A 23328-nucleotide genomic window follows, 5' to 3' on the forward strand; every position below is an offset into this window, starting at 1 on the left:
AATAAAAGGCATAAAAAAGAAAAAGAAAAAATGGTAGATAGCAAAAAAAATAGAGGACTGAACCTGAGCAACTCCTGCAGGTTCCACAGGATTGTAGTAGCCTCTCTCCGGGAGAATGGAGTGGAGAACCAATGCTGGCAGACTCTCCTAGCTTCAGCTAGATCTTCCGCAGGTGGAACAGTGCAGGACAACAAGCATCATCTGAGTATTAGTTCAGTTCGGCACTGGGGAAGAAAACAAGATACAACGAAAAAAAGAAGGGGAGACCTGCAAGAAAAAAAATAAAGTTAAACAAGCCTCTTCAGCGAGGCGAATACAATTGATGGTCAGGAGCTCCATCTCTATGTGAGCGAGCAGGGGTCCCCTTGCGGACTGAGGAGGGACCCTGCTGTGCTCTCCTCGGGGTGAAGGAGTACGGATGAGTGGCATCACGGGCAGGGGTGCGGGGCAAGTTAGTCTCTGATGACTGAGCAGGGACGGCGAGGTGGAGGGATTCCAAGAGGCGCTGCAAGGATTCAGGCGACATGCAGGAGTGTTGTTGGCCTTGATGGGTGAATTGCAGGGCGAAGGGGAATCGCCAAGTATACTTCAAGTGGTGCTGGATGAGAACCTGCAGCTGGGGTTTCATCGCCCGTCTCCTAGTGATGGTGAGGGGAGCCAGATCGGAGAAGAGCTGATAGGTATAGCCCTGGAGCAGGAGGGTATCTTTGTTCCGTGCAGCAGCAAGCAATTGTTCCTTCGTGCGAAAGAAATGCAGCTTGATGATAATGTCCCGGGGGGGGGGGGGGGCATCTTGCTGGCGGCGGGTTAGGGCCCTATGGATCCTATCGAACTCCAGGCGTTCAATTGGGATGGAGGGTGCAAGCTCTTGGAACAAGGCTGTAGAGAAGGATTGCAGGTCATCTACAGTTTCAGGGATGTTGCGGATACGCAAATTGGACCTGCGAGAGCGGTTTTCGGCGTCCTCTAAACGAGAAAGAAGCGTGGCGTTCTCCTCACGGAGAGCCGCCTGCTCTTGGGCCTGTTCCTGGAGGGTTAGTTCAATGTCATCCACCCGAGATTCGAGGTCTGATGTACGTTGACCAAGCTCTCTGATCTCCCGGGACAGCCTATTGGTGATCTGATCCGAGGTGGTTTTGAGTGCTTTGTGAAGCATGGCCTCCATATATTTAAAGAAGTCCCCTTGTGACATACCTGATGGCGGTATAGTAGATGATTCTCCGGGGTGTGCTTCGATGTCTTCATCGTCCTCACTTTCAGCACGGATGGATCTGTCTGGTGAGGCCGCGAGCTGCTTAGCCAAGGCCTTTGCCGCCATCTTGGACGAGGCGCGGGCCAAGGCCTCCTTAATGGGTTTAGGCTTCGTTTTGCCTCGATGTCCGGTCAGGACCATTCCGGGAGGTGCCTGGTGATTACCGGAGGGGATTGCTGGAAAGAATGGGGTTGCTGGGCGGTCCAGATCGTTAGTCAGAGCCCGTTATAGTGGCGGGGAGTGCGGAGCTCTAGAAGGACGCGTCTTCCATCACGAGCTTCGCGCATGCGCCCCCCGTTTGTTTGTTTTTTATTTAATTTGACCTTTACAATCTCTTTAACCACTAGGGGACGATTAAGGGGTTAACTGTGTTCCCTGGGTGTGTTCTAACTGTAGGGGGGTTGGGCTGCCGGGGGACATGACAGAGATCACTGTTCCCAATGACTGGGAACAGTACATCTCTGTCATGTCCCCTGTCAGAATGGGGATTCGCCTTGTACTAGGCGATCTCAGGTCGCTGGTGGACATTGCTTCTGCGCCTGCGCTTGCCAACGTAAAGCTACGGCAATTCTTGCAGGAGAGCCAACCTGCCGCCTTATAACAACGGCAGCTGGTCGGCAAGCAGTTAATCTTAGCAAGATTATTTTTCATTACTTGTGCTTTTTTTTTTACTGTTTGGGGACATGGCCTGGCAGGAGTCCAGGCTGAGACTGCCATTCACTATGATACAGCACGTCTTGACTTGATGTATGGCTCCCGGGACATCTAATCACTTTTTACCGTTTAAAAGCATTACTTTTCATTAAAACTTTTAATACTGTAGCACAAATTCACTGTTCAGTCTTTATGGTTTTAATATACACAGTACATATATAATTATGCACATTGTAAATTGAGGCAGCTGTGATCTATCATTGCCAGTTAGTCTTAAAAAACTTTCTCAATCAAAACCCCTACATCTACTTATGTTCCACATATAACACACCATGGAGAATAATTAGAGGCAAACAATTCCTTTTAACTGCATTAGCTAGATATTATAGATGCAAAAAGCACAGTGATTGTGGGAAACATGGTTAGACAACCCATTATTGCACATAAAAATGTCATGCAAAAAACTTTCTTTTAAGGATTAGACAGTATTAAAGACACTGGCCCGGGGCGTAACGTATCTCAGATACGTTACACCGCCGTAAATTAGGGCGCAAGTTCCGTATTCAGAAAGAACTTGCACCCTAAGTTACGGTGGCTTAACGTATGAGGTCCGGCGTAAGCCCGCCTAATTCAAATCTGGATGATGTGGGTTTGTTTTATTTAAATTTCATGTGACCCCGCGTATTTTACGTTTTTTACGAACGGTGCATGCGCCGTTTGTGAAAGAATCCCAGTGCGCATGCTCGAAATTACGCCGCAAATCGTCATTGCTTTAGACGTGAACGTAACTTACGTACAGCCCTATTCGCGAACGACTTACGCAAACGACGTAAAATTTTCAAAATTCGACGCGGGAACGATGTCCATACTTAACATAGGATACCCCTTATATAGCAGGGGTGACTTTACGTCGGAAAAAGCCTAACGTAAATGACGTAAAAAAATGTGGCGTATCTACCTAATTTGCATATTCAACGCGGAAATCTACGGAAGCGCCACCTAGCGGCCAGTGTAAATATGCAGCCTAAGATACAACAGTGTAAGAGCCTTACGCGGCCGTATCTTAGTAAAATTCTGGCGTATCTTGCTTTCTGAATACAGAAAGAAGATATGCCGGCGCTTCGTAGCACTTACACGGCGTATCAATAGATACGCCGGCGTTAAGACTATCTGAATCCGGGCCACTATTTTTAACATGAAAAAAATATATTACCAATACCTTTAAGTACAATTGCCTCTTTTGTGACCAAGCTGTATTATTACTCCCTCCAGTGGACCTTCCTGCTCACTGTTTATCATATGCTCATTGTATTTGTGAAAAACACTTTGCCTATTGTGTTGAAATAATTAATTTGGCCCATAGCTAAGGGGCCCACTTATAAAAAGGAAAACAGGTATTTTTTTTTTTTTTTTCACTTTTTAATGGTATTCCAGTTTGATGGATTCCATTCGTACTATACTGAACATCATGTTTTTCTTAAATGTGAATTCATATGCGTAAAGCTTACATGCGCATTGCAAAATATGCTTCACAGTCTTTGGCTTGCAAAGTAATTTTGTAGCTCTAGAGGGACAAAATTGGCTGTATGAAATGGGTTCAGGTGCACTGAAACAGCAATCTGCATTTGTTTTATACAGTATTAATCTGACCAGTAAATCTAAAACACATATAATAAACAAGACCCCTGCTCTTTATTGTGGATGTCTTGGGGCAGTTAAAGCAGAGGTCCACGCAAAAATGAAACCTCCCCTGTCAGGATTCCTCCCCCCCCCTCCAGTGTCACATTTGGCACCCTTCAGGGGGGAGGGGGGAGCAGGTGTTTTCACTAACTTTCAGGCATAGACCCCCACATTACCTGCCGCAGTCTACACCACGTCCGGGCCCCCCCACTCCCCGGTGTCTTCTGGGAGACACACGGGTCCCAGAAGACAGCAGGGACCAGTGCCTTTGTGCAGCTCGAGTCATGCATGTGCAGTAGGGAACCAGGAAGTGAAGTTCCAAGGCTTCACTTCCTGATTCCCTTAGCGAAGATGGCGGTGGCAGCATCCAAGGACCGAGGGACGTGATGGACAGGTAAGTGTCCTTGTTTTAAAAGTCAGCAGCTGCAGTAATTGTAGCTGCTGATTTAAAAAAAAAATGGCGGACATCCGCTTTAACAGCAAAACAATACCTAGCTGAAAAGGATAACAGGTTTGAAACTATGTCAAGGCTAAATCATCATTTCTAAACCCATGCAAACTATAAATAAAGTATGTTAATTATTCATCTTGGTTTAGATTAAATTTAAGCCATGTAACCATAGACAGTACTAGTGTTATTATTTGGTGCTGATAAAATCAAGAAAGCAGCCAATATCAGATATTATAATCTGACTGGTGCTTGCTCTTGCTATATTTACTGTCCTCATGAGTTAAAATCCGGATTCCTAATGATTTTTTTGCTGAGTTCTCTTTTTGATAAATAGATTATATAGAGATTTTTGAATATGGTGGACCATCTCAGTTACTAATGCCCAGACAAGAATTTAGAACATTATGGGGCGTTCAGGGGAAATTTGAGTGCCCGCGGAGCGCCCCATAATGAACTTGCTGTGCATTGATGGCTGCTGATTGGCCAAAGCATGAACCTGACCCACATGCTTTGGTCAATCACAGCATGCTCTGCTATGAGAGCCATGATTGGTCAAAGGCAGAGTGTGTTTTGTTCAATCATGGCTCAGGGGGCTGAGTCCATGCCCCACACTATGTTAGGCTGCTTACAAATGTAAAAAAAATGGTGTGGGGGCCCCTAAAATCCATACCAGGCCCTTCAGGTCTGGTATGGATATTAAGGAGAACTCAATGCAAAAATGTAAAAAAAAAAAAGGTGTGGGGTTCCCCCCCAAAATCCATACCAGACCCTTATTTGAGCATGCAACCTGGCAGGCCACAGGAAAGGGGGGGGGGGGCGAGAAATTATCCTCCCTGCTGAACCGTACCAAGCCACATGCCCTCAACATGGGGTCCCCCAAAAACACCTTGTACCCATGTGGGGACAAGGGTCTCTTTCCCTCATCCCTTGATTGGTGTTTGTGGGTGTCTGCAGGCGGGGGGAATCTGGTAGCCCCCCCTTTAACAATGCTCAGATTCCACCCCCCATGTAAATAGATATCGGGTACATGTCCCCTGGGGCAGGATCCGGGTCCCCATACACTTTTAATGGCAATAACTTGCATTTACTGTAAGCCTTTAAATTGAGCACTTTTGATTTTTCATGTTCGTGTCCCATAAACTTTAACGGTGTTCAATTTTTTTCAAAATTGTCGCTCTATTTTTGTTTATAGCGCAAAAAATAAAAACCGCAGAGGTGATCGAATACCACCAAAAGAAAGCTCTATTTGTGGGGGAAAAAAACACACATTTTGTTTGGGAGCCACGTCGCACGACCGCGAAAATGTCAGTTAAAGCGACGCAGTGCCGAATCGCAAAAAGTGGCCTGGTCTTTGACCAGCAATATGGTCCGGGGCTGAAGTGGTTAAGGACTATGCAGCTTACGACATGGTACCTGCATGTGCAAGACTGAGGGTAAAGTTAAGGTTCAGCTTCTTGTATATTATTTTATTTTTAAGACTAGGAGTATATTAAGTCCTCTGCATTGTACTTGTTGATTATCTGTAGTGGACCCAACACAGGCCTTCTCAGGCCTTGTACACACGACCGAGTTTCTCTGCAAAAACCAGCAAGAAACTTGCTGGGAGATATTTTTTTTGCAGAGGAAACCGGTCGTGTGTACATTTTCGTCGAGGAAACTGTTGAGAAACTCGACGAGCCAAAAAGAGAGCATGTTCTCTATTTCCTTGACGGGAATGGAGAAAATTGGCTTGTCGAGTTCCTCGACAGCCTAACAAGGAACTCGATGAGGAAAACGATGTGTTTCGCCCGTCGAGTTCCTCGGTCGTGTGTACGAGGCTTCAGAAAAGGAAGGTACAGGAAAACGTATAAAACAGGTATATTTTGTCTGCAACCACTTATACCATAATCTGTTACTGAAATCATACCTAACCCATATTATTCTTTCATGCAAACATGTAAAGCATTTGTTTTTATCTACATTTTGGAATGCTGTCAGCTGAATATTTTGTAATATTTTAGATTGTAAGCTCCAACGAGCTACCGATTCCTCCTGTATTGAATTGTATTGTAACCATACTATCTGCCCTCATGCTGTAAAGCACTGCAGACACAGTGCTATAGAAATCATGTGTAATAATAATAATAATAATAATAATGCTAATGCATATAATACATGTCGGGGTTGATTTACTAAAACTGGAGAGTGCAAAATCAGGTGCAGTTCTGCATATAAACCAATCAGCTTCCTTTTTTTTTTTTATCAAAGCTAATTGAACAAGCTTGAGTTAGAAGCTGATTGGCTACACACACACACTTACATAGTTTTAGTGTGAACAGCTGCTGAATATTATACATACAAATTAGAAGAGATAAGATATAATTTACATTAGTAAAATACTTTTCTTAAAACGCATTATGAGGAAAAGTGCGAATCAATTTGTCATTGACATGGATGAATGTTGTTTGTTTGCCTACTTTATTTTCTTATTTCCTGCACTTCAAGCCTTTACATGTACCTGTTTTGTTTTCTCTTTTAAAATGGATTTGAATCCTGGAAAATGTGTTAGATGCTTCTTGAATGCATTTATTGCTTTTGCATAATTTATGAGCTGGAGGCACTGACCACCATCCATCTCTGCCAGAAGCTGGCACTAAGGGATCCAGTGGATGGAGCTGTAAATTAGATGCCGTGCTCCTGCTGAGCCTGTGGCACAGTCCTCGGGTCAGTAAGAGAATTTAATACTAGAGCTGGAAGTGTTTCCACATTGTGCCATGTGGGCCTCAGCACAGAAGAAGCTGTTGGCAGACACAGTGACTGACCAGATCGTGAAACTGTCAATCACTGTGTGTGTTGGGAAAGAAGCCTGTGCATTTTTAATCATCTTGGCAGCCGTGCTGCTTACATAATGGACACCAGTAGGTCTCAGTCCTTCGCCATATGCTTAACTCTGGAGACAAGAGGCTTCTGGGTATAACTGTAATTACCTGATGCAGAATTAAGTGGACCTTGAAATTAGAACTGGACTGTCAGAGGCAGGAAGCTTAACACTTTGATGGAAGCTATATTCATCTAGAAAGATGTTTAACAAATGATTTGAATAAATGTCCCTTAACTCTCATAGACTACGATTTTCCTTTTAGGCATGAATTTTAATGCTCATTTATTTTTATTTTTTTAGCTCTTTCCTCAAAATAATAAAACAGTGTAATCTTTTCTAAATACGACGGCACCAAGGTGACAACCATACAGTGCCTGATTTTTGCAAAAGAAGAGACTTTGTTAAGCATAACATACAATTTATAGGCAACATAGTAGTTTGCACATAAGCAATTCTTGTTGGAAGTTTTTATTGCTGTAATTTTTTAACAGACTGGAAACAATATGTGACAAAGTGACTATTATAATTCACGATGGAGAAGAAAACAATGTTCTCACTTTATAGACTGTAGTGAAACATTGGTTGAGACAAGAATCTCATCATCATCTCTTATCAGTTGTCATTCTTGCTGAGAGATATGTTGGGTGCGGGTAGTTGAAAGGTGTCCATAGACACTTGAAAACAGATTAGGTTGGAAGAGAAACAATCAGATCACTATTTTTCACCCTGATAAGCCACCACCATAAAGCCTCATACACACTATCAGTTTTTTTTTCGCTCTACCCAGCAGGCTGAATGAAAAAAACAAACTGAAGAGCTCGGGAGGAGATCTTGTACCAACAGTCCGATGTTAGTACAGCGATATCCCCGCTGAGCTATTGTTTTCTGACCAGGTGACGCCCCCATCAGAACACACTGGTCAGCACTCTCAGCCATTGAAAGTGTTGATCGGATGCCAGACCCTTTTCAGACATGCCACTTTGGCAGAGGCCGAACTGGCTGCCATACACAGGGGCCGAATGTTGGCTGGTCTCTATTGAACTGGACAATACTACCCGATATTCGGCTCATGTGTACAAGGCTTAAGTGTCTGCAGCATACCTTCCCACACCATCCTCTGTATAAACTTAACATGAGCTTTTGGCTAAGGCCAACTTCATTTAAGTGTGAGGGACTTCTATATTCCTGGCTTCATAAATGCTATTATAATTGTAAACCAAAAAAACCCGTGGGAAGGAAAGCTAGCTATACCTTCCCTGTTGCCTCCTCTGTTATCAAAGACTGGCAGCAGGTCATGTGACTCTCTGCCCCTTATAGTAGTTGAGAACCACCTCTCTGCCCCCTATAGTAGTTTAAAACATGTGCTGCCGGTGCATGCCTATACAGGTAGTGTGTGGCCTCACAGGCAGTGTTTTGGTGGAGGGATTCAACCAACACTGCCTGTGTAGTTCTGTGTTTTGAAAAGAGGAAGGGATGTAACTTGGCAGAAGAATTATATAAACCCAAACAAGTAGGACTGCTACCCACAGTTTGTCTCAAGCTTCACCAATGAATTTCTACATGGAAAATTAGTTAATACTACTCTCAGAAGCAGTCTGTTGCAGAGTCTCCTTCTTCAGGCATGTTCTGGGTAATGTCTCCAATTCCCTGGGAGTAGCTAGATCTCTAAAGTAGCAGTCTACTGGGGGCACCAACTCACAGGACACACTTACTCACATTTGAATCCTTTTCTACACCACTGCATAGTCACGTAGTTTGTTGTAAAATAAACTAGAACACTGTCCTGTGGTGAAAATAATTCACATTTATTAAATGTGTATACTTGACCATTTATGCATAGAAGCTGATTAACATATGACATGTTCTTCATTCATACCAGCGAAACACAGTTATGTAATACTCTAGCCATCCCAAACTGAATTTTCAGAAGACAGCTTTATTGCAAAGCCATAATAAGCTCACTTGGACCAAGAGATTCAATAGTCTCCCAGAGTCTCTATTGCTTGTCTCTAAAAACTATACCTTTCATGCATCCATACATTCTTGTTTATTAACTCTCTACAAGGTTGGATGACCTGGGGTGAACAATATATATATATATAACCACTGGGCCTTTAGCCTGACTAAAGCCATGTCCAGAATTCCCCCAAATCCCTCTCTGTGGTTGCTATTAGTAGCCAGCCATAGACTGTCTTGCCAATGTTGCTTTTATAGGCTACATAGATACTGATTTAGCAGAAGTACTGTATATTTGTTTAAACAAACCAAAATAGAAATTATTGGCATTAAAAATATACACAACCTGTAACTCAAGACAGACATACAGTTACCCATGGATATAAAATAAGCTATTTTAGGGTTCTACTTTCACACAGGAAATAAAGGTTATCTGGAAGGTTAGAACCAATGGGCACTAAATATTCTGAAAGTTATGTTAGGAAATTAAGGGCACTAAATAAAAAAATAAAAAAACTACCTGCACCATGAATGTGACTGGTAATAAAGCAAAAATAAACAGTGTCCCACAGCTATGATGTTCCAAACTGGTACTAATTTGTATATTGTACCATGTGACTTGTAAGTCAAAAATGTTCCCTGTTGTAAGTCAGGCAAACATTTATTCATTCAGCAGGAGTTCTACAAGAGCTGATTTGTGAGGTGGACAGAGCAAAAACTTTTCCTGTTGCAAGCGAGACAAACATGTATCCATTCAACAAGATTACTGATTTAGGAGAAGCTTCTCCCTAGAAGTTTTTAGACCTATTTTGCATACTGTCAGTATTACTTCCTCCTGTTACAGAGCCAAATTGGTTTGTACTACAACCAGGACATTATCAAACATAGACATTTTTAGCAGGTTTACTATTTGCATTTAGGAGAAGTTTCTCCATAGAAACTTTTTTAGAAAGTTTTTACTAACCCTTCTGTGCACTGTCTTCTCAGGTTATATGGTCAATAATTTATAATGGCTGTAGGTTATTGTGAAGAGGGTTGCAGTATATTTAATTTCAATTTTTTTATAATTTTTTCTTATATTGTTTTTATTGTTCAGTAAGTCTTTTTATAGGTAAGGGTTTATGTAGCTCTGACTATATGTGGTTTGGTATGATTATCCATTCATATAGGTGATGTGAATTTGCTGGTTGCTTGCTGATCAAGCATGTGGGGACATGTTTTTTAACCATGGGTAGGTACCTGTGCCATACTAAAAAAAGAAAAAAGAAAAACGGTTGACCCCCCAAAGGCTACTTCCTCATAATTTATTGTACATATAAAACAGCATCAAACAAGGCACAATGCTCCTAAAATATTATAATTCCCACCTCCCTCCTAAAGGTCACCACCATCTCCCCAATACCCAATACCCTCCCAAACTAAAAAAAAACTGTAAACTTCCCACTTATACAAAAAGACTATAGCCCTCCCATCGGAAGCTGTGACAGAGATGGCTATTAGGGATGAGCCCAATGTTCGAGTGTTCAGCGAACATTATGCAGTGTTCGCTGCAAGTTCGAAAGCTGCGGAACACCATTAAATTTGGTGTTATAGCTCTCACTCTCTCATACTGGTCACTGGAAGTTCAACATGGCACCTTATGGCAAAGAACTCTCTAAGGATCTGAAAAAAATAATGGTTGCTCTAAATAAAGATAGCCTAGGCTATAAGAAAATTGAAAATTGCCAAGACCCTGAAACTGAGTTGCAGCACAGTGGCCAAGACAATACAGCATTTTATCAGAACAGGTTCCACTCAGAACAGGCCTCGCCATGGTTGACCAAAGAAGTTGAGTGCACATGCTCAGCGTCATATCCAGAGGTTGTCTTTGAAAATAGACGTATGAGTGCTGCTAGCATTGCTACAGGGATTGAAGGGTGGGAGGTCAGCCTGTCAGTGCTCAGACCATAAGTCGCACACTGCATCAAATTGGTCTGCATGCCTGTCGTCCCAGAAGAAAGCCTCCCCTAAAAATGATGGACAAGAAAGCCCGCAAACAACTTGCTGAATACAAACAGACTAAAACTCCATTGGTAACCTGTGAAGCTCATGTGAACTCCATGCCCAAGGGAGTTAAGAGAGTGCTACAAAATAATGGTGGCCACACAAAATATTGACACTTTGGGCCCATTTTTGACATTTTCACTTAGGGGTATACTCACTTTTGTTGCCAGCGATTAAGACATTAATGTGTTGAGTGATTTTGAGGGGAAAGCAAATTTACACTGTTATACAAGCTGTACACTCACTAATTTACATTGTAGCAAAGTGTAATGGCTTCATTGTTGTCACATGAAAATATATAATAAAATATTCACAAAAATGTGAGGGGTGTACTGACATCTGTAAAATACTGTAACTAGCTTAAGGACAGCAATCCCCAAAATTCATACATTTCACAAAAAGGAAAACTATAAAAACATGTAACAATTCCACAATGTATTGTACAAAAGTTTACACATCATGCAACGGATGGAAAATTGCTTTAGTTCTAACAAAGAACATTTTAGAAAGCACTCCCCTCACTAATCATGTACAGAGTCCATGGTCTTCTTTTGCCCTGGGATATGTAAAAATCAACAAACCCAATTGGCATGCAATTCAGTATCAGTTTAGAAATAACTAGATTTAAAAAAAAAGGTTTTGTTAGCAAAACAGCTTTCTTCTTGCAAACACATTTTTAGATAGAAATACAACACAAGAAAACTGTTTACACAAGTTTTACAAAACCTTTACTTCTTCAAGTACACTTTTTTTTAATATCAAAAGATGATTAATGAATTCATATAATTGTAGTACCTTTTATTATACATACCATTTCCCTGATGGAAGCATAAAAAAAAGATGTAGTAGTTCACCTTTCTATAATTGAATTGAGCAAATTAAATAAAAGTTTATTTCACATAATTTTGTAAAATAAATTTGATTGTGATTTATAAAGTAATTGAGCCAGTTCACATTGACAGAGTCTTCACATCATTAAACCACTGTTCACCATTAAATTAAAGTGGAGTTTCCATCCCAAAATTTTTTTTCATTATTGTGCTCATTAGACCTAAAAAAGAAAAAAGAAAACTTTTTTTTTTTACTCATCTGGAAATGCCTGTTGCTATGCGGTCCCGCGAAATCTGCCTTTGGAATCACCTAGGATTCTGACATCATCTCCCTCTAATGCTCCTTGGAAATGTGTGTCATCATTTCCCAGGATGCAGTGCGCTACCCAATTATCACTCCCCATCCAAGACTTCCAGGAAGTAAGTGCTTGTGGGCTTCACAATGGCCACAAGCAAAATGACAACGGTGTGGACATAGTTTTATAAACTATCTTTTTTGAATAACTATGCGGAACGGCGGCGTATTGTAAAATAGTAAGTGACCGGATTTATATTATAAAAACGCATGATGAAAGGACATACATTTAAAAAATGCTAATTGTGGTTAGAACCCCGTTTTAATTAACTCATTACATCTTCGCAGTTTTCGCTGTACGACAACAACAAACAGGATGCAGCATTTCTTTAGAATACACGGACAGCACTATATTCACAGTGCAGTGTACATACAGTATGCAGTCCCACATAGCAAGGATTTCAGAATATTTCCACAATTAAAATTTACTTTTCTCACCACCAATCCCCAATCTCCCTATCTTTATTAAAGTGACACAATGGGGGTTATTTACTAAAGGTAAATCCACTTTGCACTACAAGTGCAAACTATAAGTGCAAAGTGCACTTGAAATTGCACTGAAAGTGCACTTGGAAGTGCAGTTGCTGTAAATCTGAGGGATAGATCTGAAATGAGGGGAAGCTCTGCTGATTTTATCATCCAACCATGTGCAAGCTAAAATGCTGTTTTTTCAGTGCACTTTCAGTGCAATTTCAAGTACACTTTGCACTTGTAGTGCAAAGTGAATTTGCCTTTCGTAAATAACCTCCATTGTCCTTATTCTCAAAATATCATCCATACACATTCACTACTTAATGGCCATATAATCTATTTATAATGAATTTTTTTCTTACTGTGTTTTTTGCCTCTGTGTAACAACCACCATGAGCTTCTGAATTTTTCATATCCCCCTTCACTTCTGTTGTTTGGAATGACCAGTGCATGTTAGTTGTGATCATGTGCAGTGCTCTATGCACACTACAAATCCCATAGTCCATAATCCTTGTCAATCTCAGGAGAGACCAAAAATAAGACAGTGCCAAGAATATTGATGGATGGTGGAGGATTTTAGCTATTAATGCTGCCACTTGGCACTAGTGAAACACTAGTTAATGCAGATAGAAGTGCTAATCTTAAAAACCCTGCAACCTTGTAATAATAAATGGATTGCAATTAACACATGTGAAACAAATCATTAAACCCTGTGAATATTATGTTATTGCGAGCAATATTCTCCTAACATGTAACAATATGTATATCCTCTGTGTGAACAAGTGAAGTGTCAACACAATATTATGTGAAAACATACACTTTTGTGCAAACACATATCTTAAACGTGAATCTGGTGCTCACATCAAAAAATTCTTATATGTATATATATATTATGTGTTTCCAAATCTCAAACAAATATAATTCATAAATAAAGTGCAAAAAGTCCATGTTTCCAATTCCGTGACAAATTAAAGGCAAAGTCGTAATCCAATACTTCATATAATTGGACACCCGATGTGCTCCTTCACCATAAGTCCTAAAGTAACTCACCAGTAACTCACCAGTAACTCAGTAACTCAAATTGTAGCTGGTCAGATTTTAAACCAACAACAGCGCTTTTTGTGTTGTATATCAGGCATATCCTTTTCTCCCCTGTGCTGTCTTTGACGTGTCCTCTTGTCAGTAGACATGTCAAAGACAGCACGGTGGAGAGGGGACTTGCCTGCTACACAACACAAAAAGCACAGTTGCTGGTTTATAATCTGACCAGCTTCTGGTGTGAGCACCAGATTCACGTTTAAGTTATTTGTTTGCACAAAAGTGTATGTTTTCACACAATACTGTGTTGACACTTTACTTGTTCACACAGAGGATATACACATTGTTACATGTTAGGAAAATACTTTTAGCAATAGCATAATATTCACAGGGTTTATTGACGTGTTTCACATGTGTTAATTGAAAGCCATTTATTATTATGAGGTTGCAGGATTTTAAGATGTGCGCTGTTCATTTACCTTTTAATCTCAGGAGAGAGCAAGAGATGGTGGGTACTTTCCTACCTACAGTGGGACCATGGAAAACAAATATAGGCACCCTCTAACATTAGGTTAGATGACAGTAGCATAAAAAGGAAATTTTGACATTTTGGTGAATCTGAGAGCAATAGAAGGTACTTTTTTAAAGTTAAGAACACATACTTGAATATAATTCTTTAAACAAAAGTTAAGTGTCACTTTAATGTCTCCCAACGAAATGGTGTTTAAGTGCTCTGATAACAAGCAGTCTCTAATCTGTGCACTCCAAATGGTATGGTTAGTGGAAAACTTAGTGAATAACGCAGAAGTTTAATCACATCCAGGAATCACATACACGGGAATTACCTTACACCACAAATAAATAACTTTGCCCTACTCTGCACCAGAGAACATTTTTTTCTACAGAAATACTAAGACCCCTTTCACACTGGGCCGTGCTTTACCGTCATTCTAGCATTGCTTTTCAGTCGCTAGCGGATAGCAGATAGTGGCCAAACAAAGGTTTAAAAGCACCCGTGTTGTGGAGCTGCCCATTCATTTCAATGGGCAGGGCGTTTTGGGAGCGGTGTATACACCGCTCCCAAACTGCCCCAAAGATGCTGCTTGCAGAACTTTTTTTCACATCCTCCAAGCGTACCACCCCAGTGTGAAAGCACTCAGGCTTTACAGGTGCTATTTTTAGCGCTAAAACACATGAAAACCGCCTTCAGTGTGAAAGGTGTCTATGTGTTTGAAAGGCATCTATGTTTATTGGTTAGGCCAAGAATTAACAAAAAAAATATTTTTTTGTTCTTTTGCACTGACAAGGCAAAAGGTATCCCTATCTCCTACATTCTGCTACAAAATAAAATAAAAAAACATTAAGGAAAATCCCCTCCTTTGTGAAATGGGAATCTGACATTGGCAATACTTTCCCAGGCTTCTAATTATTAACATCTTTCAGAGCTATCTTTAAAAGTACCCACTCTGCTAACTTATGGAAACTTACCAACAAAATGTATCTACGATGGTATATTACCCTGTCCAACATTCATAAAATAAATCCAGAAATGCCACCACAACAGTGGGGGAAATAATTATTTGATCCCCTGAAGATTTTGTAAGTTTTCCTACTAACAACGCAATTAAGGGTCTATAATTGTTATCATAGGTTTATTTTAAATGATAGAGACAGGATATCAACCAAAAATCCAGAAATAACACATGATACAAATGTTATAAATTGAGTTGCCGTTCAGAGAGTAAAAAAGTATTTGATCCCCTTCCAACCAATAATAATTCTGTCTCCCATAGACTAGCTACAATATGTGCTCATATAGTACACAGATTAGTCCTGTCGATTTAAAAAGGTGCTCCTAACGACAACTCGTTATGTGTATAAAAGACACCTGTCCACAAATTCTTTCTCCCATTCACACCTCGCCATCATGGGCAAGACCAAAGAGCTGTCAAAGGACTTCAGGGACAAGATTGTAGACCTGTACAAGGCTGGGATGGGCTACAAGACCATTGGCAAGAAGCTTGGTGAGGAGACAACTGTTGGAGCGATTATTCACAAATGGGAGAAATACAAAAAAAAATCAATCACTCTCGGACTGGAGATCCATGCAGAATGTTGCCTCATGGGGTAATCATAAGATAAGCCCAGAACTACACGGGAGGAGCTTGTAAATAAACTCAAGGCAGTTGGGACACAGTTGAACAGTAGAGCAAGAGAGCAGAAGAACAACCCCAGGACTGGTACCGATAATAGGCTTCATTCAGCAGCGGGTAGCCAGAAGTGCCAGTTGTACATATCAGAGTCATTCAGCTGAGCTTACAGAGCTTATGAAGTAGTAGAATTATGACATTGTTTATGTTTTAATTAAGTATAAAAAACACAATAAAATTGGTGTGCTGGAATTGGGCTTAAACTCTTCTAAGGCCTCGTACACACGACCATTTTCCTCGACAGAATCCATCGAGAAACTTGGTGGCAGAGCTTTTTTGCCGAGGAAAACGGTCGTGTGTATGTTTTTCATTGAGGAAACTGTCGAGGAACTCGACGAGAAAAAAAGAGAACAAGTTGGCCTCGTACACACGACCGTTTTCCTCGTCAGAATTCATCAAGAAACTTGGCGGCAGAGCTTTTTTGCCGAGGAAAACGGTCGTGCGTATGTTTTTCATCGAGGAAACTGTCGAGGAACTCGACGAGAAAAAAAGAGAACAAGTTGGCCTCGTACACACGACCGGTTTCCTCGTCAGAATTCATTAAGAAACTTGGTAGCAGAGCTTTTTTTCCGAGGAAAACGGTCGTGTGTATGTTTTTCATTGAGGAAACTGTTGAGGAACTCAACGAGAAAAAAAGAGAACAAGTTCTCTTTTTCCTCGACAGGAGTCTCAATTTCCTCGTCGTGTTCCTCGTCGGGCTGGTTTTCGACGAGAAACACGTTTGTGTGTATGCTAAGAAACCCGCGCATGCTCAGAATAAAGTATAAGACGGGAGCACACCTTCGGTAAAAGTAGCGTTTGTAATGGAGATAGCACATTTGTCACGCTGTAACAGTCTGAAAAGTGCAAACTTTTACTTAACACGCAGTAACATGAGATTAGCAAAAGCAGCCCCAAGGGTTGTGCCAGTGGAATCGAACTTCCCCTGCCGTTGTATGTGTTGTACGTCACCGCGTTTGAGAACGAGGAGATTTGGTCTTGACAGTGTGTACGCAAAGAAAGCTTGTCTTTCCAATAATAATTCTGTCTCCCATAGACTAGCTACAATATGTGCTCATATAGTACACAGATTAGTCCTGTCGATTTAAAAAGGTGCTCCTAACGACAACTCGTTATGTGTATAAAAGACACCTGTCCACAAATTCTTTCTCCCATTCACACCTCGCCATCATGGGCAAGACCAAAGAGCTGTCAAAGGACTTCAGGGACAAGATTGTAGACCTGTACAAGGCTGGGATGGGCTACAAGACCATTGGCAAGAAGCTTGGTGAGGAGACAACTGTTGGAGCGATTATTCACAAATGGGAGAAATACAAAAAAAAATCAATCACTCTCGGACTGGAGATCCATGCAGAATGTTGCCTCATGGGGTAATCATAAGATAAGCCCAGAACTACACGGGAGGAGCTTGTAAATAAACTCAAGGCAGTTGGGACACAGTTGAACAGTAGAGCAAGAGAGCAGAAGAACAACCCCAGGACTGGTACCGATAATAGGCTTCATTCAGCAGCGGGTAGCCAGAAGTGCCAGTTGTACATATCAGAGTCATTCAGCTGAGCTTACAGAGCTTATGAAGTAGTAGAATTATGACATTGTTTATGTTTTAATTAAGTATAAAAAACACAATAAAATTGGTGTGCTGGAATTGGGCTTAAACTCTTCTAAGGCCTCGTACACACGACCATTTTCCTCGACAGAATCCATCGAGAAACTTGGTGGCAGAGCTTTTTTGCCGAGGAAAACGGTCGTGTGTATGTTTTTCATTGAGGAAACTGTCGAGGAACTCGACCAGAAAAAAAGAGAACAAGTTGGCCTCGTACACACGACCGTTTTCCTCGTCAGAATTCATCAAGAAACTTGGCGGCAGAGCTTTTTTGCCGAGGAAAACGGTCGTGCGTATGTTTTTCATCGAGGAAACTGTCGAGGAACTCGACGAGAAAAAAGAGAACAAGTTGGCCTCGTACACACGACCGGTTTCCTCGTCAGAATTCATTAAGAAACTTGGTAGCAGAGCTTTTTTTCCGAGGAAAACGGTCGTGTGTATGTTTTTCATTGAGGAAACTGTTGAGGAACTCAACGAGAAAAAAAGAGAACAAGTTCTCTTTTTCCTCGACAGGAGTCTCAATTTCCTCGTCGTGTTCCTCGTCGGGCTGGTTTTCGACGAGAAACACGTTTGTGTGTATGCTAAGAAACCCGCGCATGCTCAGAATAAAGTATAAGACGGGAGCACACCTTCGGTAAAAGTAGCGTTTGTAATGGAGATAGCACATTTGTCACGCTGTAACAGTCTGAAAAGTGCAAACTTTTACTTAACACGCAGTAACATGAGATTAGCAAAAGCAGCCCCAAGGGTTGTGCCAGTGGAATCGAACTTCCCCTGCCGTTGTATGTGTTGTACGTCACCGCGTTTGAGAACGAGGAGATTTGGTCTTGACAGTGTGTACGCAAAGAAAGCTTGTCAAGTTTCTCCACAAGCCTGACAAGGAACTCGTCGAGGAAAACGATGTTTCATTTACGATGAGTTCCTCGGTCGTGTGTACGAGGCCTTATTGTAAACCAAGTCCTTATTCTTGGCCAGACAGTAGAATCTCTTGATTCTGAACTTGCTTATATAATTTTCCTGTTCCATCCACAACATCTCACAATCTTCTTGATTTTTTTTAAATGTAGCATTGATTTGGGTCTTAAGTTACTTATAAAAAAATATTTGTTCAGTGTTGGTGTTTAAATGTCACTGTTTATTACAGAATTTATGATGAGAAGAACACATTCAATGACAAAGTTTTTTATGGTACATTTAAAACCTGTCTAGACACAGGTCATTGCTTTTTTGCCTTGTTAAACTGTTGTCAAAAGCCATTTCCATACCACTCATCATATTGCAACAAAAATTATTTCATACCGAAAGTGTGTGTTATATTTTAATTTGTGTTGACATTTCCTTTTAAAAGTGACAGTTTGTCTGTGTTTTCTATTTTTAGTGTGACAGCGACAGTGACCAGGAAGAAAAGGTAAGAGACCCGTTTTGGGTTGTTCATTTATTTTTTGCAATATATTTATTTTCTATCCTTCACCAATATTATGAGGTACAGTTCTGTATGCTGTACATTTTGGCAACATGGCCTTTCATGATTTGGTTGCGCCATATTAATTTTCAAAATGTTGCTTATTTATATTATAAGTAGAATGAAATATGAACTCTGGCATGGTTTACACATAGTTGAAACAAAATGTTCTTTGTTTCTTTCTCCTGCAGCTTATGCATTAGAAAACAAATACATATTATTATGTTTGTCCCTCTTCTATACCTTCCAAACAACTCCCACTCCAACCTCCAGTACCCGAGGCATGTTATTATGACATTCTAATGAGCTTACAGTACTGGGATTCAATTTTCAGCTTGATTTCTAGTATGTAAAACTGAAAAATTGATATGTAATTCAAAAATCGATTTCTGCAACCTTTACCCAAAGTTTTTAAAACAAAATGTTAAATCAAATATTTCCCTGGAAGTCAACTTTATAGGTAATAATTTGTGATATTTGATATTGTGCTAATTCAAGTGATTAAAGACGTTGTAAACAAAAACTTGCAAGACAAAGGCATAATGAGCTAGTATGCATCGCATATTAGCTCATTATGAAATACTTACCTTAGAACGCAGCCCTGCAGCGGCACCCACACACTGCTGACATGGTCGACATCTTTCCCGGAGTTGCTTCTGTGTTCGCAGGCTCCGGCACTGCGCAGGAGCTGACGGTCATGAACGGTTGTTTGTTCAGAGCGCATGCTCCGATGATGTCAAATGACGCAGTGTACAGTAAATGTCTCCTATAGGTACGCCTCATGATAGGTTTACCTATAGGTACAAAAATACAAGGGGAGTTTACTTCCTCTTTAAATAAAACACAAGGCGCTATATGCATTCCATAGAACCCATGAATTTGTAATGCCCCTTAGATGTCTAGTCAAGCATAAGGGGAATCCACTGTATTGCAGAAGAGGATCAACTCCAGAGCTGTCAATAGCATGAACTTATCATTGTTGTGAAAGGGTAAGGACACTTTATCACCTCAGACAAATAAACATCTGTCCATGAAATCTAAATCCTAAGTACATATAGACTGTAGAGAAGAATATTTGTGCACCACAGATACATGGAATGCACAAGTGTAGTTACAAACCTAAAGGCACTTTATTACAAAAATAAAGAAATAAGGTGAATTTAGGTTTGCAATTACACTTCTACATTACAAACATATATTGTTCTTGCATATTTTTATTTTATTTGTGTTTATTCAAAAATGTTTGTTTCATTGTTAGAACATCCTACTAGACAATTTCCCCTCCTGTAACCCAATAGGCCATACCATGTTGAGAGCAATATACATAATATTTGGCAGTCCAGCACAATACATTTTTTTTGTGTCTGAACATTCTCAACTCCATTATCAAATCATCCTCAGAATAATTAAAAAAAAGGTGGTTAGCCTCCCTGGCGGTATGATTATGTCAGATTTTTGATGCTGAAAGCAGTACCATTATTTTGCATGGAAATTTGGTGTTTTATATTGTAGGCCTGTCATTCTTAGGCCCCGTACACACGGTCGGTTTGGTCCGATGAAAATGATCCGAAGTTCATAAATGATCCGAAGTACAGAAAAGCATTGGTTCAAAACCTGCGCATGCTCAGAATCAAGTCGACGCATGCTTGGAAGCATTGAACTTCGTTTTATTCAGCACGTCGTGTGTTTGACATCACCGCGTTCTGACCCGATCGGATTTTGGACTGATGGTGTGTACACATATCAGGCCGTACGGCCACTTCAGAGGTGAACCAATGAAAACGGTCCGACGGGCCAGTCTCATCGGTTTGGTCCGACCGTGTGTACGGGGCCTTAGGAATAACTCACCCATCTGTCCAAACATACAGTAAGTCTAGTAGACATCCCGGGTATGATAAAGTTTGAAACACAAAATCATAAAGTATAATATAAAAAAAACTATAAATAATTATAACAAATAATAATGTAATTATAATAAAAATTCTTCAATAATGTAATCAAATCAAAAACACAGAAATTTGGTCAGTTGCATAATTGTTGCTGTCAATACTTTTTTAGTGTTTGATGACGAATTTCCCCACAGATCACTATCGTTTAATTCTGCAAGTGATTCTAATTTCTCCAGTTTCCAGGCAGAAATAACAGTTTTTTTAATATAAAACTGCATGCAGGACACTGGACAGACCACTAGGGACAAATAGTATGTGCAATTATTTGATACAGTACTGTAATCTGTAAGATTACAGTATACTGTATCTATACTGTGTTTTTCATTTTTTGAATTTGCCGCCAAACTCCGCCCCTGTGCGTTGCGGCGCTCGCAGGGAACAGAGCTCGGTATTTGGCATTCACCAGTGTTTGAATCAAGCGAGATGACAGCTCGCACACACAGCGGGGACACATTGCAAGATCCAGGGACAAGGTAAGTAACTTTCCCTGTATCCTGCAATGCGATCCCGAGTCAGGTTCGGGGTTACCGCTTTTGGTATGAAAAATTCACCCCGAGCCAGACTCGGAAATACCGCCAGGGAGGTTAAAGAAAGTGTAAAAATATCACTTGTGACGGTATCCTGTTGGTATTAGTATCCTAACGTATTGATGTTGATGTAAATAAACTGGTTTCCGGGCAGGTGGCTGCTACACCCCAAGCGATCTTCACAGTCTCCTTGGATAGTAGTGTAATATAACAGAAAGGAAAATTAAAGCACTATCTTTTAGCAAATCACTGCTAAAATGTACAGATGTAATGTTATTCCGATAAAAGTCAGGGAGTTAATCAAAGAGTAGACAATTTATTTTCAGGTTAAAAAATGCCCCCTTCATAAAGGCTCCAAAAAACAACTTAACATCATCTCCATTTAAAAACAATATCAATACAGTTTCCACTCCTCGGGGGCCTTTGTTAAAATCAAGTATCCAATAGCCAATAGTGATGGATGTATACAAATGTATGTCAGGTAACATTATATAGGTAATCAACATACCATAACCTCAGAAAAATGTGAGAATATGAGTAATAAAAAATACCATTTCAGTTCATCAACTGGGTAAAAGACAGTAATAATAAAAATGTTAGTGGGTTTTACTCTTGTTAAAATTGCAGAAAAGCAGTAGAACTTTTACATGTGTCTGTAAAGAGCAGTAATGAAAAGCAGGACACTGTAAGCCATAGCAACTAATTAGTTCTCTCTTTATTGAAGTCAGTAGAAGATGATTGTTGTTATCCACTGCACTTTACACATCATTCTTTATTTAATAGCATTTGACACAGGGTTATTCAATAAACCAAGTTTAAGACAGATTACAATGTGCAACATGTGTCCATGGAGTATAGCAACTAAACATAAGTCATTAATTAAAGGGTTGATGTTGCCTGACATTTATTAAAAAATAAATAAAAAATGATCCCATAGGATGATATTTGGGTTTAACATATTTGTGCATATTATCTACATTTTAAAATCCTCCCCTGTGTAGATATTCAAAAGCCCTTAGACTGCTGCTGGGTTCCACCATCTTGGATGTGATGTCAGCAGCCTCAGCCAACTCAGAGCTGTCACTCAAGTGATTCTCTATAGTATTCCCCTGGTAGTTTTGGATAGAGTGGAGAGGGATTAGAAACCCAGTCAGTTTTTTGCTGTCTGTGCCTCCATTAAAGAGATTCACCCTCTCTTTTTGTCCTGGTTACCATTACCATTGAAGGTAAAGAAAATCCCAAACATTGGGTTGTCCCCAGAAAAGTAATAGAGGGGACATTTTCCAATGGGGGCACTAATTCTGGCAAAATGGGGGTCCCCAAATGATTTCCCTTAATTTTGCAGGGATTTCATCTCACTTGCTGTTTAGCTATGGAACAGGAAGTGAGGGAAATGTCCAAAATGGACACTGAAGGCAAAAAAATAAAAAATCTGACAAGAGTTATAAGCCTTCCTTTCTCTATCAAAAAAAAAAAAAAAGAGTATTTCCTATTGTACAGTATCACTGTTCTTTGCTTTGCCATTCTCAATAGGTATAATGTAGAGAACATCAGGACCACCGGATTATTGTTGCGTGCATTGTTTAAGAACCTGGAAGTTGAACTGCAGACTAAACTTTTCCTAATATTTTTTTTTTTAGTGTGCGGTTATAGGGTTAAAACTGTTAGGCTTTCATTAATGTCTGTCCCCTAACTAAATCTACACTCATTTCATGTCCTGGCTATCACCTTCCCTTTTACAAAGCAAGAGAAAAACATTTTGGCTGACTTTCAACTTGAATTCCAGCCATAAGACTATTGATTCCTATTGAGAAACGTCATAACTCAAGTTTGTACCAGATTTACTAAGCAATCAGCACTACAGATATTTGTAACTTCTTGCTCAGTGTACAGGTAAAAGTTATTTTTAGTCTTTTATTAGCATTTTCTGTAATAAAGAATCTATTTCCAACTTAGTTCAAAACCATGCTTCACAAAGTAGGTGGTA

At 40.3% G+C, this 23328-nt stretch overlaps 1 protein-coding gene across 4 annotated transcripts in view; it reads left to right on the top strand.

The window, feature by feature from the left end:
- The window catches only part of AUTS2 (activator of transcription and developmental regulator AUTS2), a 1792651-nt gene that overhangs the window by 1217146 nt on the left and 552177 nt on the right, over positions 1-23328 (top strand). For all 4 annotated transcript variants that reach the window (XM_040336745.1, XM_040336744.1, XM_040336743.1 and 1 more), the window contains one exon: positions 18782-18811. In XM_040336745.1, coding sequence (XP_040192679.1) covers positions 18782-18811 — 30 coding nt within the window. The remainder of the gene's footprint in view (positions 1-18781; positions 18812-23328) is intronic.

This window comes from Rana temporaria, chromosome 2, assembly GCF_905171775.1.
Source record: "Rana temporaria chromosome 2, aRanTem1.1, whole genome shotgun sequence".
NCBI lineage: Eukaryota > Metazoa > Chordata > Amphibia > Anura > Ranidae > Rana > Rana temporaria.